Here is a 16,318-nt window from a genome sequence, read left to right on the forward strand (position 1 = left end):
TGTCTTAACATTGTAGGGAGGGCAATGGAGCATATGAGCTTTCGCAAGATCAACAGCTCACTTCTTTTCCCGACCATAATAATATCCCAATAACATTATTTCTATCACTTCTGTGCAATTCTGCATTGGAACGGACTGTCAGTTAGGTACTGCAGAATGGTCTGAAAGGTTCTGTGTGGTCTATTCATGTTGACCACGTACCTCGCTGCCCTTTGAGTGACCTATGGCTTCCATTCTTTAGAATTCAAACTATTTCATGACAACCAACCACACAGCATCATGGAAAAATATTTATATTTAAGAGATGAGCTTTTGATTCATTTGGTAGAACTTTGGGGTCATTCAAAGCACTACACAATTTCCCCCAATTGCAACCCAGTCTCCTATGCTCCTTCTATTCAATTTTATTTTGATTTATACTTCTCTCCTTCTCCTGAATTAAGCCTTTGTGCCAGAGCCAGGGAAGGCCCCTTGCACACTTAGCTAATGTAATCAGTCCTCTTGGGTCTCCTGGGTCATGAGATCACCTCTACCTCTTACAGTTAGATAGTGCCTCCTCTATCTCTGAGCTTCACAGCACTGGATCTTTAGGGTCCTCTCTGGAGTCTCAGGAAAAAATGTTAAGGACCTCAGACCCCCGATGCTAGGCTGTTTCAATCTGAGTGCCATCCCTATCATTTCTTAGTCAGTTGCTCCCTAGGGTTTTCTTGGGGAAGCCCTCTTCTCTTGCTGCATGTGGACACAGAGACTCACAGGCTAAAGATATTTCAGTCCTTCTGGGAAGTCACTCAACTTTGATAGTGGCTTTGCTGGCAGATCCCCTTTCCTATTGGCTGTGGGCTTCTGGCTGATTTTTTCTTCAGTTCTGGAGTAGAAAAAGTCACTTTTCATTGAATTTATCCATCATTATTAGGTCTGATACAAAATAAGTAATTGGGAGTTGGACAATCCACCACCAGTTCAGGCAGCCATTTTGGCTAGAAGATAATTTCTTTGGAAATCCAGGATGCTGTGTTGTCTACTACCAATTTGGAAGGTTTTTAATGGGTCTTTTCCAAAGATGTTTGTGGTACTTAGATGATATTTTCTGTTTTGACCCTTACTTTTTAATCATTCTTGAATTGAATGATAGAACTGACAACTTCCCTTTCAAAAGCCCTCTTTTTCCTTCCTTAAGTCTCACCAACTTCATTTGACTGTGGAAAACCCAGAGTAGAGCCACAGAAATGCCCAGGAAGAATTGTGGGTGGGTGTTATGCTCAACCCCACTCTTGGCCCTGGCAGATCAGTCTCAGAACAAGGTAAGATGCTCTACTTAACAGTAAACCATTCCATATATTCCTTCCAAGCAAGACTTTTATTCACATACTTACATTTAAGTATATACTGACATTTCAGAAGAAAGTAACTTAATTATCCATAGGAAGGTAAGATGGAAGATCAAACTAACCAAAACATTCTCCTTACTTGCTACGCTAACCCCCCCTCCACCATCCCCCCCCAAAAAAAATCCATACAAAGGGATAAAAGAGTGCTATTAGCCAATCTCCTTTGGAATGGAAGCTCCTCCTAGTGGACAGAGCTTGAATATGTTCTCAAGGAATCCAGGATCCAAAATCTACTCAGTCTTAGCGATGAACCAACAAATAAATCCCCCCAAAACTGTTACTGATGATCCAGCTTTGTTTCAACAGCACAGTTATTTCTGAATATGCCTCCCTCCCACCCCACCCTCAGATTTAGTCTTTCCTTTTCACTAAAAATAAAGTTAACAAAAATAGTGATCTATTTGACACCTTGTACAACATCCTTCCCTTAGTTCCCAGTCTCTCCTGAGACAAACATCCAGTCAATCAGTAATAAAAATAAAGCTAGAGGAATGTTGATAATTTCTGTATACTATTTTGACATCTTAAGATAGTGATAAGAGGAAGGGAAATAAGCATTTATATCACAATTATTATCTCATTTAATCCTCACAACTCTTTGAGGGGGCAGCTAGTGTATAGAACTCTGGGCCTGGAGTCAGGAAGACTCATCTTCATGAGTTCAAATCTGGCCTCAGACACTTACTAACTGTGTGACTCTGGGCAAGTCATATAACCCTATTTGCCTCAGTTTCCTCATTTGTAAAATGAGCTGGAGAAAAAAAACAGCAAGTCACTCTAGTATCTTTGACAAGAAAACCTCAAATGGGTTTACAAAGAGTAGGATACAACTCAAAAACAACTAAACAACAACATAGTTGAGGAAAGTAAGGCAAACAGAATTTAAATGACTTGCCCTGGGTCATACAGCTGGAAAGTATATGAGGTTAGATTTGAACTCTGTTCTTTATGACTCCAGGCCCAGCACTCTATCCATTGCCCAGCTAGCTTCCCTGATACAGACTGAACCTGTATTTCATTGGAAAAGAAAAATATACTAGATGATGAAATTTTCTCTTCTAATCCAAGTAGGTACCTTCTCCAATCTATAGTCTTAGAGAGCTGCCTGGGCTTATCCAGGGTCACATAGCCAGTATATGTCAGATGTTAAGACTTGGATCCAAGTTTTCCTGGCTCTGAGGCCAGCCCTCTGTCTACTATGCCCTGTTGCCTTTCAGATCTTTGGACCTATTAAATAGTTCATTTTCACAGCACGTCCTGCCATCCAAATAGTCGATGTTCTAGGGAATGTCTCCAAGAAACAAGATGTCTAGGTTGAAATTGGCAAAATTCCCTAAAAGACTATCCCTTGGGGACATCTTTTGCTCCCTATGAAATGATCTTGATGGATCTTAGCAAAAGTCTCAGAAATAAGACCTTTGTCATAAGCCTGTGGCTGGTTGTCTCTATTAGAGCAGAAAGCACCATGGATTCAAGCAACCTCTGTTTTAGGGGCACTTAGGTATGGCATGTTCCACAGTGAATGACCAAGGACATAACACCTATGGGCCAACTGACAAATCCTGGGGGCAGGGTTGGGGCTGGAGCTGATCCGACAAGAACATAAATCAGGAGAGTGCTGGGAGATGTTAAACTCCCTGAAAACTCACTGCATTGTGAACATTTTCTTCATTGCTTTAAGTCTAGACAATCAACAAAACAATAAATCGAGACCTGATTTGCAGGATTTATTGATTTCTGAGGTGTAACAAGCACTCCCACTGAAAATGTAATAGTTGGCTCACCTGAGCCTGTGGAAGCTGGCTCCAGCACACCCCTGGTAGGGAAGATCATTAGCAAACCACCCAGATGTGACAACTCCTAGTTAGCCAATGAGAAGCCAGTGTGGAAAGTGGGCTAGATGTGGAGTCAGATACCTCACAGGTTCAGATCATAGTTGATGCTTACTACCTATGTGACATTTACCCTTTCTGGGTCTCAGTTCCTCATCCGTAAAATGGAGGGGGGGGGGGTTTGGACTTAAATGGCCTCTAAGGCATCATCCAGCTCTAAATTTAACATAAACTCTGAATCAGGAATTCATGAAACTCTTAGGAGATATCTTATGATGTAAGGAAAAGAGTATATTGGTGTGCTTGCTGTCTCAGGGAGGGGAGAAGGGAAGGGAGGCAAGGATAGAATTTGGAAGTCAAAATTTAAAGAAAAAGAATGTTAAAATTGTTTTTACACGTAACTGGGAGAAAAATAAAATATTATTTTTTTTAAAAGATACTAAAAAAAACCCATCCAGAAAATTTCCAATGCAAGAAAACTGATATGAAGTACATAGCCCATTGATAGTGGGTGTCAGAATAGAAAGAACTCTGAATGGGAAGCAAGCAGTCCTGTGTTCTAGTCTCTAGCTGAACCCTTGGGTCATTCTGAACCCAAGGCTCTTCATATCCTATCTAAAATGAGGGGATTGGATGCCATGATTTTTAAGAGTCAGCCAGTGGTCAACAAGCATTTATTAAGCACTGACTATGTGCCAATCTTTAAGAGTCAGCCAGTGGTTAACAAGCATTTATTAAACACTTACCATGTACCCATCTTTAAGAGTCAGCCAGTGGTCAAGAAGCATTTATTAAGCACTTACCATGTGCCAATTTTAAGGAGTCAGCCAGTTGGCCAACAAGCATTTATTAAGCACTTACCATGTGCCAGGCACAGTGACTAGAGCCTGTGCTCTAGACCCTTCTAGCTTTGAATTTCTAAGATTCTTTTATATGTAGGAAGAACAGTATGGTTTGTTATATGGTCAGCCATAGCTGCCTTCCAACATGTTAGTAGGAAATGAACAATCAGTTCTTCAACTTAAACCTGCCTCTCTGTTCTAGGTTTGGCGAGCACTTTTGTGGAGGTACCCTCATAGCTCCCCAGTGGGTGCTGACAGCTGCTCATTGCCTGGAACGGTAAGCTGGCTGCTAGTAGTAATAACTGCTAAGCAGTCCTGAGAACTATTACCTTCAGTGTAGAGAGCAAGTTCAGGCAAGCTTGTGAGTCTAAGGGAGTGGCAGGATCAAAGCATTCAGTCATTCACAGACCTGAGGTGCTATGGTCCATGGGGTCAAGAAAGTCCGATGTGACTGAAGGACTGAACAACTACAACAAATGGCATGTTTGTCCCCAATTTCCTTAAGATAATCAGCACGCATTCCTGTCATCCCCTTACTGTTCCATTCTCCCTTCAGATAGCGGCAACATCAGGGACACAGGTTTGTATATCCCTGCTCACTCCTGACATTCCTTGACTGACAAGGAAGGGCAGGAATGATGATGCAAAACCCACAACTTCCTTTCCTGCTAGTCAGATATCTGTAATGCATTTATCCAATTATTTATTAAATGTTCATTAAGCTCCTAGTAAATGCAAGGCAGAAAAGCAGATAAAAAACTTTCCGGATCTCAAGCAATTTTTATAATTTGATTGGGGTGGGGGGAGGGTGAAAAAAGGAGTGAAATAAGTGCAAAAGAGAGATCCCAGAAAATCATGATGAGACATTTGAGAATCAAGGAACAAGCATTTATTTTAAATGAGTACTATGTGCTAAGCACTGTGCTACAAATAAAAAAAAAATGAAATGGTCCTTGCTTGCAAATAGCCTGCATTCTATCATATGGCTATACATCTTTGATGTGGGAGCAGAGTGGAGGACAGAGAAGTGTTTAGGTGAGGCCTCAAGGAAGAGATGGCATCCAAGCTGGAACTTGAAGAGAAACACTTCACCGTTTGGTGATGGTGCCAGGGGAAGGTCTCTTCAAGGCATGGAGGGACTTCAGTGAACAGTGGCAAAGAGGGAGAGGGAGAGGAAGAGAGAGAGAGAGAGAGAGAGAGAGAGAGAGAGAGAGAGAGAGAGAGAGAGAGAGAGAGAGAGAGAGAGAGAGAGAGAGAGAGAGAGAAGGAGAAGAGGGGAAGAGGGGAGGGGAAAAGGGTTGGGGAGAAAAGAGAAAAGGAGAGGAGAGAGAATGACAAGATGGGATGTAGAGTAGCCCAGCTGGTTTGGAAACTAGAGTCCCTGAAGGAGGTCTTGCCTATTAGCATAAGGATTTCATGCTTTATTCAGTGGGTACTGGCGAGCCATGGAAGAGTCTTTGAGTAGAGGAAAGTGACATGGTCCTGGTAGTACAACAGGAAGGTACTGTCTACTAGGGCAATAGGGTGAACTTGGCTTTTGAATAAAGACAGAATCCAAAGCAGAATGCCAAAGGTTTATTTAGGAGGATAATTTCTGTCCCCAGGGTGGTTCTTCAGGAACAACATGCCCGGCTTTAATTGTCTTTTCCATTACAGCTCCAGCAGGCCTGCCTCATATAGAGTTGTCTTGGGGCTCCACAAGGAAGTTCCTCCAGAATCATATGCTCAAGAAATAGGAGTTGCTGCGATGTTCAAGGCATCCTATCGTGCAGACATAGCTTTGCTGAAACTGAACAGGTATTGATTCACCCATGGCAATATAACAGGTCTGTTTCATCCTAGATGTCATCAGGCAAAAACAGCTGCAGCAGCAGGGTAAGTGGGAGATCCATCATGGCAGGTGCTCCAGGGCAGCCAACTGGGACCAGGACAAGAGAGCCGGTTGTTGAATTTTCAGCGTGAGCATTTATGCTTCAGAAATCACTGCAACTCAGTATTTGATTTATTGTTTTACTGACTGCCTGGACTTAAAAGCATGTTGATTAAAATTAAACTTAAAAATGTGTGTTATTTCAGTAATCCTTACAACCCAGTGAAGTGTTATTATGACCGTTTAACAGATGAGGAAACTATGGACAGGGAGGATTAAGAGACTTTGCCTAAGTCAACAGCAAGGTTTCTATTACTATAGCTGGAGTCAGTCAATAAACATTTATTGAACATCAGGCACTGAGCTCCAGTGCAAAGAACTGGAGAGATAAATAAGAAAAAGAAAGATAACCCTTGCCCTCTAGGAGCTTACAGCCTAATGGAGGAAGACAATACACACAAAGAAGCTAGAAAGGGAGGAGGGAGGAGGGAGAAGGAAAGAGGGAAGATAGAAAAGTCCAAAGGACTATGGCCAAGTGAGGAAATATAAAGATGGCTGACCTGAGCACTTTCTTTATTTTTTTATTTCTTTTTTTTTAACTTATTTTTAGTTTTCAACATTCACTTCCACAAGGTTTTGAGTTCCAAATTTTCTCCCCATCTCACCCCTCCTCCCACCCCAAGATGGCATGCATTCTGGATACCCCTTCCCCTAATCTGCCCATCCTTGTATCTCTCCACCACTTCTCTTATCCCCTTCCCCTTCTATTTTCCTATAGGGCAGAATAGATTTCTATATCCCATTTCCTGTATTTCTTATTTCCCAGTTGCATATGAAAACAGTTTTTTTAACATGTGTTTTTAAAACTTTGGGTTCCAAATTTTCTCCCTTCCTCCCTCCCCACCCACCTTCACTGAAAAGGCAAGCAATTTGATACAGGTTATACATGCGTAGTTATGTAAAACACTTCCATAGTTGTCATGTTGTGAAAAACTAACTCTATTTCCCTTAATCCTATCCCATCCCCCATTTATTCTATTCTCTCTTTTGACCCTGTCCCTCCTCAGAAGTGTTTGCTTCTGACTATCCCCTCCCCTTATCTGCCCTCCCCTCTATCACCCCCCCCCTGCTCTCTTGTCCCCTTCCCCCTCTATTTTCCTGCAGGGTGAGATAGATTTCCATACCCAATTGAGTGTGTATGTTATGCCCTCCTTAAGCCAAATCCTACGAGAATAAGAGTCACTGACCACTTTCTTTAAAAGGAGAACTCATCTATTTAAGTTTTTAAAAGTTAACCAGTTTAATAAAAAGGTCCTGGGTACCATTATTTAGGAATAAAAATTATTTCATTAAGCAACTTTGGGGTGGAGAGAGAGGCCTATATGGACTTAGGGCTTACCATTGCATTTAGAGAGACAGCATACACCTTACTGGTCAGTAGAAAGACTGGAAATAATAGCATTGGAATACAACAACTGAAAGAACCTTGGTTTTTTTGCTTTGTTTTGTTTTTTACTTCCAGCCCTGCTAACATCAATGATAAAGTAATCCCAGCATGCTTACCTTCACAAGATTTTATGGTGCCTGACAGAACACTCTGCTATGTCACTGGCTGGGGTGATACCCAAGGTGAGAGAAATTCTACAGCATTAAGACACAATTGGCCTTTATCTATTTTTTTTTGGTGAAATAGTCTATATTTTGGTGTCTTCTCGTTGAGAAAATGATCATATTTCTGAATACAAATCTGTATTTCTGAATATCATTCATTTACCTCTTTACTATTCTTTTTAGAATATGTCGTTTTCAGAGACATCAAGTCAGTCTGCGTCAAAATAAATGAGAATTTATTAAGCCCTTTCTATGTGCCAGGCACTGTGCTAAGCATCAGGCATGCCAAGGAAGGCAAAAAAGACAGTTCCTGCTCTCAAGAAACTCGTGGTCTAATAGTAGCAACAACATGAAAAGAGTTATCTACATCCAAGAGATTTACCCTCTAAACGGGAAATAATTTCAGAGGGAAGGCAAGGGCAGTGTTTCCTAGATATGTCCTCCTCGTGGAAGCTTCCAAAGGATCATATAACTTTATGTTTAGAGCTGAAAGGGGCTTTGAGGCCAACTAGTACAAGCCTTTCAGATGAGGAAACTGAAGCTCAGAGATTTGAAATGGCTTGCCCAAAGTTCACAAAGGTAGGAAAGAATAGAGCTGGCATTAGAACCTGTGTCATGGGTTCAAATGTTAAGGGCTTGTCTAAGTCACCCGACACAGTTTCTGTTACTATAGCTGGAGTCTGTCAATAAACATTTTTTTAAATGTTTGTATTATATTTTTAATATCTTTTAAATTAATTTATTTTTAGTTTTCAACAATCACTTCCATATGCTTTTGAGTCTTAAATTTTTCTCCCCCTCCCTCCCACCTTCCCTCCCCAAGACAGTATGCAATGTGATATAGGCTTTACATATACATTCCTATTAAACATATTATCACATTAGCCAAGCTGTAAGAAAGAATTAGAACCAATAGGAGGAACCACCAGAAAGAGCAAATCGTATGCTTCGATCTACATTCAAACTCCATAGTTCTTTCTCTGGATGTGGTCAATAAACATTTATTAAATGCCACCTGTGTGCCAGGCACTATGCTCCAATGCTAAGCTCTGGAGAAAGACAGCCCCTGCCTTCTGGGAGCTTTTAGTCTAATGGGGGAAGACAACATATGAAAAAAAGACAAGGGGGAAGGGGGAGAAACAAGCTCCCTGATTCTAAATCTAGTCTTTCCTACTGTACCATGCTGACTCCTCAAAAGTTTTAATACTGTTTCTTTAGCCTTTGACACAAGCTTGGTGATTTTTTTTCAGTTTGTAGAATCTTTATTCCTGTCTCTAGATTATAAAGTCCTAAGCAGCCAGACAATAAGCATTTATTTACTATCTACTAGGCACTAGGCATTGTGCCAAGTGTGAGGGACGCAAAGAAAGACAAAATACAGTCCCTGTTCTCAATAAGCTCACAGTCTGAGAGAGACAATATGCAAACAACTACGTACAAAAAAATTCTACATAGGATAAATTGGAAATAATCAACAGAAGGAAGGCACTAGAATTAAGGGGAATCTTGAAAGGCTTCTTGTAAAAGGTAGGATTTTAGTGACGACCTGAAGGAAGCCAGGGACACCAGAGGGGGAGATGGGAAGGTACAGAGTTCCGAGCATGAATGACAGCCAGGGAGAATGTCTGGAGTTGGGAGATGGAGTATCTTGTCTACAGCAAGAAGGCGAGTGTCACTGGATTCAAGAGGATTTGGAGGGGAGTAAGGTAAGAAACGACTGGCAAGGTAGGAGGGAGCCAGGTTACAAAGGGCTTTAAGAGCCAAACAGAGGATGTTCTGTTCAATCTCAGAGGTAGCAGAGAGCTGCTAGAATTTATTGAATGGGGTGGCGGTGGAATTATGGTCAGGTCTGAGCATCAAGAACATTAGTTTGCCAGCCAAGCGGAGGATGGACTGCGCAAAAGAGAATGGAGACAGAGAATTATTGTTGTGTAGCTGTTGTTACTGTTGTGGTTTAGTCGTGTCTGCCTCTGTGACCTCCAAAGAAAACAACCAACTGGTTCTTATAATAATCCAGGCTTGAGGCGATCAGGGCCTACACCAGGGTGGTAGTAGTGTCAGAGGAGAGGGAAAATGGCACATATGACAAACGTAAAAAATCAGCTGGGCTTGGCAAACAGACTGGATACAAGTGGCGAGAGAAAACGAGGAGCTGAGGATGACGCCTAGGTTGTCAGCCTGGGAGACTGTGAAAATCGTGGTGCCCTTGATGGGAATAAAGAAGTTAGGAAGAGAGGGAGATTTGTTGGGGGAAAGACAATGAGCCCTCAGATTTTAGTTTTGGAAGTGACCTTAGAGACGGAAGAATTGAACCCCCTACTCTCATGCAGGAATTCGCTACCACCCTCAGTACTAACTGGCACATATCCCTAACAAGTGATCCTCTCTGTTTTAAACTCTTCCCTCATAGATAATTCACCACCAAATAGAAATGCCCTAGATTAATAATCATAATAACAATGGCTAGCATTTATATAGTTCTTCAGGGTTCGTAAAACAAAATTACAGGTTTCTCAGTTTATATTCACAAAGCTCTGGGAGGTTGGATGCTACTATCATGCTTGTTTTACAGATGAGAAAACTACAGTAAACAGAGGTTAACAGATGTGCCCATGGTCACACAGCTAATAAATAAATAGCCGAAATGTGATTTGAACTTGGGTCTTTCTCACTCCAGGTCCTGGAGGGTTTGCTTTCCTCCAGGTCAGCCAACCTATGCTTCTGCGTCTTGTTCCTAAAGACCAAAAGTCTTATTCCATACCTCATTAGAAGGTGGAGAGTTGAGCAAGGGTTTTTGATGAGTTTCACAACAGAGAAGAAATACCATTTGATATGAACTTTTTGAGTGCAGGGACTATCTCTTTCTTTTCTTTCTACCCTCCGGGCTTAGAAAAACACCTGACACATAGTAGGTGCTTAATAAATGCTTTTTGACTGCCTGGCAGGTCTCACTAAACTGAAGAGGCACAGTGACATACTGTAGTTTGAATTTGGATGGGTTCATCAGCAAGTTGAGAGTACTACAAGTGATTAATGCATTTTCAGTCATTATGAGGGTCACCAACAAATGAAGCCTACCTACTGACATTCCAGTCTGTGAGGGTGGAATGCAAACACGGATCTTTTGAAGCACTGAAGTGACTTGCTTAATATCACATAGCTAGTAAACTGGCAGATGCAGGATTTGAACCCAGGTCTTCTCACTTCTAATCCAGCCTTCGATACCACACTCCCTCCCTTTCTGATCATTCATGAAAGGCTAATTAAATCTTTCTTCCCTGACAATGCTTAATGTGGTAGAATTGGCACTTGACTAAAAGTCAGTACTGGTTTCTTTGCTTTGTAGTAATTCTGCCACTAGCTCTTGCCCTGGGATATTCAACTAGACTTGAACTACCTGTGTGATTTTGGCCATTCTGAGGTCGCCTCTCTGGGCTTTTCCCTATTAACAAGGTGATTGAACTAGTTGGTTTTGATCATTTGACTTGTCATGATAAGAACTCATAAGTAAGACTTCATTTCTACCAAATCTACAATTCTGTGGTTGTTGACCTGTTCTTTACCTTTCGCTCTATTAAAAAAAAAATCACCATATTCTTCTTTGCAGAACTTCTCAATCCATTCCTTTTCAGGAAAAGTGAAATGGTGGCTGATACCTGATAGATATATAAAACAGTCTCAAAAACCATTCTGAAATGCTTTCCCTTCCCCAATAACTAGGCAGCTCTCCCTTCCCTTCCCTTCCCTTCCCTTCCCTTCCCTTCCCTTCCCTTCCCTTCCCTTCTCTTCCCTTCCCTTCCCTTCCCTTCCTTCCCTTCCCTTCCCTTCCCTTCCCTTCCCTTCCCTTCCTTCCCTTCCCTTCCCTTCCCTTCCCTTCCCTTCCCTTCCCTTCCCTTCCCTTCCCTTCCCTTCCCTTCCCTTCCCTTCCCTTCCCTTCCCTTCCCTTCCCTTCCCTTCTATACTTCTGGCCTTGCCTCCTCCCCATTGTAAGGTCTGCCCTTACCTAGCTGTCACAATAGAGTAGCCTGTTTACCCACTTTCTATAAAATAATAATTAGATAAATAATTCCCAGTACACGTTTTAAGGGAGTAAAAAAGAGTAACAGATTTGAAAGAAAGATCTGAGTTCAAATTCTGGGTCTAATATTTATTAGTTGTGTGATGGAGGGTAAATCACTTTCTGAAACTCAGTTTCCTCATTGGTAGAACGAGGGCATTAATGGCTGGCCAAGGTTATTATGAGGAATGTGAACCTTAAAAGTAGCATCTAAACATGTGGAATGATTAATTTTCATGCTTCTTTCTATTATTTTCAAAAGACTCCCCTGCTTTTGAAACTATGAAGTGTGTTGAAATTGAGGGACCCCTCCCAGCTTACACTCATAATAATTTACTAATTTAATTATTGTTAATTTTCTTAATGTTAATTTGATAGTGTTGCACTGGGTTTTCTCCCCTCCCCCAACACCAAATTTGCTTCTGCAGAGCACACACCCCACCTCCTCTTTGTCTCTCTTTTGGCCACAAGATGACAGTATCCTCACACAAACAATTTCACCCACTAACAAAGACCTCGAAAGTTAATTGCTCGAATACTCATCAGGATGAAGGAAAGTACGTTACTGTATCCTAGTAATAATAACCATACCCCTGTATATTATGCTGGAAGCTTTACAAACCACCCTATCCAAGAGTTGAATAGTAATAGCTTGATTTTATAGATGGGGATACAGAGATGGGTTAAGTGACTTGGTCTTGGGATATTCAACTAGTAAATATTGAACACTAGATTTGAACTCAGATCATCTAGTTCCAAGTTCAGTGCTCCATTTACTTCATTCCTTCTTGCTGAATGAGCAATTGTATAAAATCAGATTTGAGATTCCATTGGTAGATGGAACTTCCTATATGGAAACTCCCATTTTCCAGTATAGATCAGCAACTGCTCTGTAATTTGTAATCTTAAAGAATCTCTTGGGGCGAGGTTGAATAATGTATTCAGTCATACAGCCCATATGAGTCAGAGGTGGGATTAGTTGTTTCCAGCCTTTTTTTTTAATCTAGACCCTCAGAACTATACCCGATTCTCTTTTTATTTTTTTCCTTTTTTTTCAATTTATTTATTTATTTTTAATTTACAACATTTGCTTTTATAGGATTTTCAGTTCTAAATTTTCCCTCCTCTCTCCACTCTCCCCTCCCCCCTAAACGGCATACAATCTGATACTGGCTATACATGTATGATCATATTTAACATATTTCCACATTAGTCATGTTGTGAAAGAAGAATCTGATTCTCCTTTTAAACAAATTCTTTAGAGTATGACTAGGTCCCTCAGGCAAGACATTTGGTTGATACTAGGAAGTAGACAGAAAGGCTCTGTTCACACCTGTTCTAACTGATTGACTCAATCAAGAAGTGTTCTAACCAACAGAAGCAATCACTTTTAAGTGGCTGAGATAATGACTAGAGCCCTGCCCTTCCTTACTGTACCAAGTTAAAGTTAGCTGAAGGAACAGGAGATGTTTAGCCTGGAGAAGCGATTTTGAGGGGTGCTAACAGCTGCCTTTAAGGGATATCATAAAGAAGAGGGAATATTAGATTTATTCTCCTGTGATCCCAGGGCTAGAAGAAAGATTGAACGTTGCAATTTAGACTGGATATCGGGGGGGGGGGGGAACTCTCTAATAACTGGAATTCTCCAAAAATGGAATGCACTATCTTAGGAGAAGATTCCCCTTCACTTGAAATTTTCAAGCACAGACTAGATAATCATTTGTCCCATATATTATTTTTGTTCAATTGTTTTAGTCACATCCAACTACTCATGACCTCTTTTGGGGTTTTCTTGGCAAAGATACTAGAGTGGTTTGCCATTTCCTTCTCCAGCTTGTTTGACAGATGAGGAAAGTGAGGCAAACAGGGTGAAGTGACTTGCCCAGGGTCACACAGCTAGCAAGCGTCTGAGGCTGGATTTGAATTCAGGTCTTTCTGACTCCAGACCTGGCACTTTATCTACTTCACCACCTAACTGTGACAGATAGGATTTTTGTTCTAGTACAAGGTGGTCTCCATAACCTCTGAGGCCCTTCCTGAATCTGAGATTGTTAGAGGGGGCATATAACCTTGAATAGCTTGTATACTTGTGTTCTCAAAATGAAATAAAATGTAATAAAACAAGGAGTTTTTAATATAACTAATGCATAGTGAGGAAGACCTGAGTTCAAATCTGACTTCAGATACTTACCAGCTATATGACTTCGGGCAAGTTACTTAACCTCTGCCTCAATTCCCTCATCTATAAAATGGGGATAAATATAGCACCTACCTCCCAGGATTGTTGTGAGGATCAAGTGAGATAATAATTTGTAAAATGCTTTCTCTCTCTCTAATTAACCTCTGGCCTTTTTGTTGGTTGAGGCAAAAATCATTACATTGGAAAGATTTGGGTAATGAAATAGAAGATAATATTATTGTGTCTCTGGGTACAGCGTCCAGTGCAGGGCCTGACACATAGTAAGTACTATACAAATGTTAACTATTATTATTGTTGCTTTTGTTATTAATTATCCATTTTGATTAAGCCAGATATAACAACACCTGATTTTTTTTTCTGACTTGTTAGTCCTGAGATTTCCATGTGAATACATTTGGGGTTTGATAACCATTTCTTCACGTTTCTAACAAGGCACTTCTCCAAGAGGTCTGCTCAAACAAGCCAGCCTCCCTGTGATTGAAAACCAAGTGTGTAATCGCTATGAGTATTTAAATGGAAAAGTGAAATCTACTGAACTTTGTGCTGGTCATTTGGTTGGCGGTGTGGATAGCTGCCAGGTAAGAAAATGCCAGTGGGTGCCTACCTGAGGCTACCCTCAGGTTTGAATGCTGTGACATCTTACACTGGTTCCCATGTTGGGCAGTTCAGTGAGAAACACCAGCCTCCCTTTCCCCATAATGTTGCACAGCCAAAACAATTGGATAGAATCTGACACTATACAGACACACTTTATAAGCAAGGAATGCCCACAGGCAAAGACAAAGCAGGTAGCCACCAGCATGATGTGCTTGGAATAGATCTCCCACTCATCTGATGTTTCACTTGCAGTCATTAATGTGTTAAACCTAATGATAGAGTTCCCTGGAAGTAGGTTTTTAGATCTCTTCCACTGGCAGAGAAGATCAGACTAGCTGATCGAACCTCAGACCTGGAAAGGATGAAGTTCAGGGAAGCACTCAGGGGTGGGAAACTTGAGGCCTCAAGGCCATATGTGGCCCTCCAGGTCCTCAAGTGCAGCCCTTTGACTGAATCCAAACTTCACAGAACAAATCCTCTTAATAAAGCAATTTATTCTGTAAAACTTGGACTCAGTCAAAAGGCCGCATCAGGACCTAGAAGGCCACATGTGGCCTTGAGGCTGCAGGTTCCCCACCCCTGGTACAAAGGACTTGCCTAGTAGAGATGCACCCTGTCTAAGCCAGTAGGAAGCAGGAGACTTTGGCAGTCCTGGTGGGGGAGTATCTTAGGGAAAAAGGGACAGAGTGCATGCTGAAGACAGACTTCATCAATGTCATGTCTTTGTCTAGGCCTGACCTTATCTAATAGAAGCAAAGAACAGAGAAGGAAGTGATGAGTTTTTAATGGTAGTTTCTGCGGTTTCAGCACCAAACATTGTGGTAGGGATATAGCATACTCCCAGTAAATTACTGTTTGACAAAATATTTCTTCACTGAAAAAGGGGATATTTTAAAAGCATGCAGAAAAGAGATTCTAAAAACAAAGATACAGATAATCATTTCTCATGGAAGTGTGAGTCATTCTACTAAAAGGTAGCACAGTGTCTATGATTCAAACATCACATGATCACTAATTGTTGCATTTTTCTCCATACAGGGTGACAGTGGAGGACCTCTGGTATGTTTTGAGAATGACAAATATGTTTTACAAGGTGTCACTTCTTGGGGTCTTGGTTGTGCCCGGCCCAATAAACCTGGTGTTTATGTTCGAGTATCAAAGTATGTTTCTTGGATTGAAGAAATAATGAAAAATAATTAATTGGATAGAAGAAATTGTGAAGCAGTGACTGTTTATGGAAATCAGCACACAGGCAGAAGACATGATGTGCTCAGAAATAATTTACAGTAATCCAACTAAGACTCTGGGTGTTATCATTGGCTGTGAGTGATACCATCCTAATGGGGATTTTTTTTTTGTGCACCAGCTTTCCAGCTAATTGCCTGTCTGAATCCATATTAATAGACATTCAGCTGTGACATTTATTAAAAAAATAAATTCTCTACTTCCCTTGGCTTGAGCCATTTTTTTTTATCCTTGAATGCGAGATCAAAAAATATAAGAATAAAAGCTGATTTTAAATGTTTACACTTCCTTGTTCATCTGTGTAAAAGTCACTTTTCTCTAGCTCAAGGTCAGGACTACCTCTTAGGAGTCGTATAGTGAAGAATGAGGAACCAGGTCATAAAAATTATTGAAAAAGGCATGAGATGTCCCAATGGGTCACCTACCCCACTGCTCTTGACAATGTGGGGCAGCTTGGTGGCACAGTGGATGGAGCACCAGGCTAGGAGTCAGGAAGATCCAAGTTCAAATTCACACTCAGACACTTACTAGGTATGTGACCCTGGACAAATCACTTAACCCGATTTGCCTCAGTTTCCCCATCCGTCAAATGAGCAGGAGAAGGAAATGGAAAACCACTCCAGTATCTTTGTCGAGAAAATCTCCCAAAAATAGGGTCACAAAGAGTCAGACAAGA

The 16,318-nt window shown here is 41.1% G+C and overlaps 1 protein-coding gene and 1 long non-coding RNA gene across 2 annotated transcripts in view; one reads left to right on the forward strand and one right to left on the reverse strand.

Annotated features, from left to right (window-relative positions):
* PLG (plasminogen) overlaps positions 1-15,638 on the forward strand; it is a 73,305-nt gene extending 57,667 nt beyond the window's left edge. Inside the window, 6 exon segments of the mRNA XM_020986743.2 lie at positions 1,178-1,301; positions 4,265-4,339; positions 5,719-5,859; positions 7,455-7,561; positions 14,233-14,378; positions 15,436-15,638. Of these exon segments, the coding sequence (XP_020842402.1) occupies positions 1,178-1,301; positions 4,265-4,339; positions 5,719-5,859; positions 7,455-7,561; positions 14,233-14,378; positions 15,436-15,597 (755 nt within the window). The 3' untranslated portion in view covers positions 15,598-15,638.
* On the reverse strand, positions 5,623-11,308 carry LOC144457538 (uncharacterized). The gene is made up of 2 exons (XR_013486911.1): positions 11,107-11,308; positions 5,623-5,980 (listed from the first exon to the last, which is right to left on the reverse strand). It is a non-coding gene; the product is annotated as an uncharacterized LOC144457538 (long non-coding RNA).
* Positions 15,639-16,318: the final 680 nt, after the last annotated feature.

This window comes from Phascolarctos cinereus, unplaced genomic scaffold, assembly GCF_003287225.1.
Source record: "Phascolarctos cinereus isolate Bilbo 61053 unplaced genomic scaffold, phaCin_HiC Scaffold_5;HRSCAF=322, whole genome shotgun sequence".
NCBI lineage: Eukaryota > Metazoa > Chordata > Mammalia > Diprotodontia > Phascolarctidae > Phascolarctos > Phascolarctos cinereus.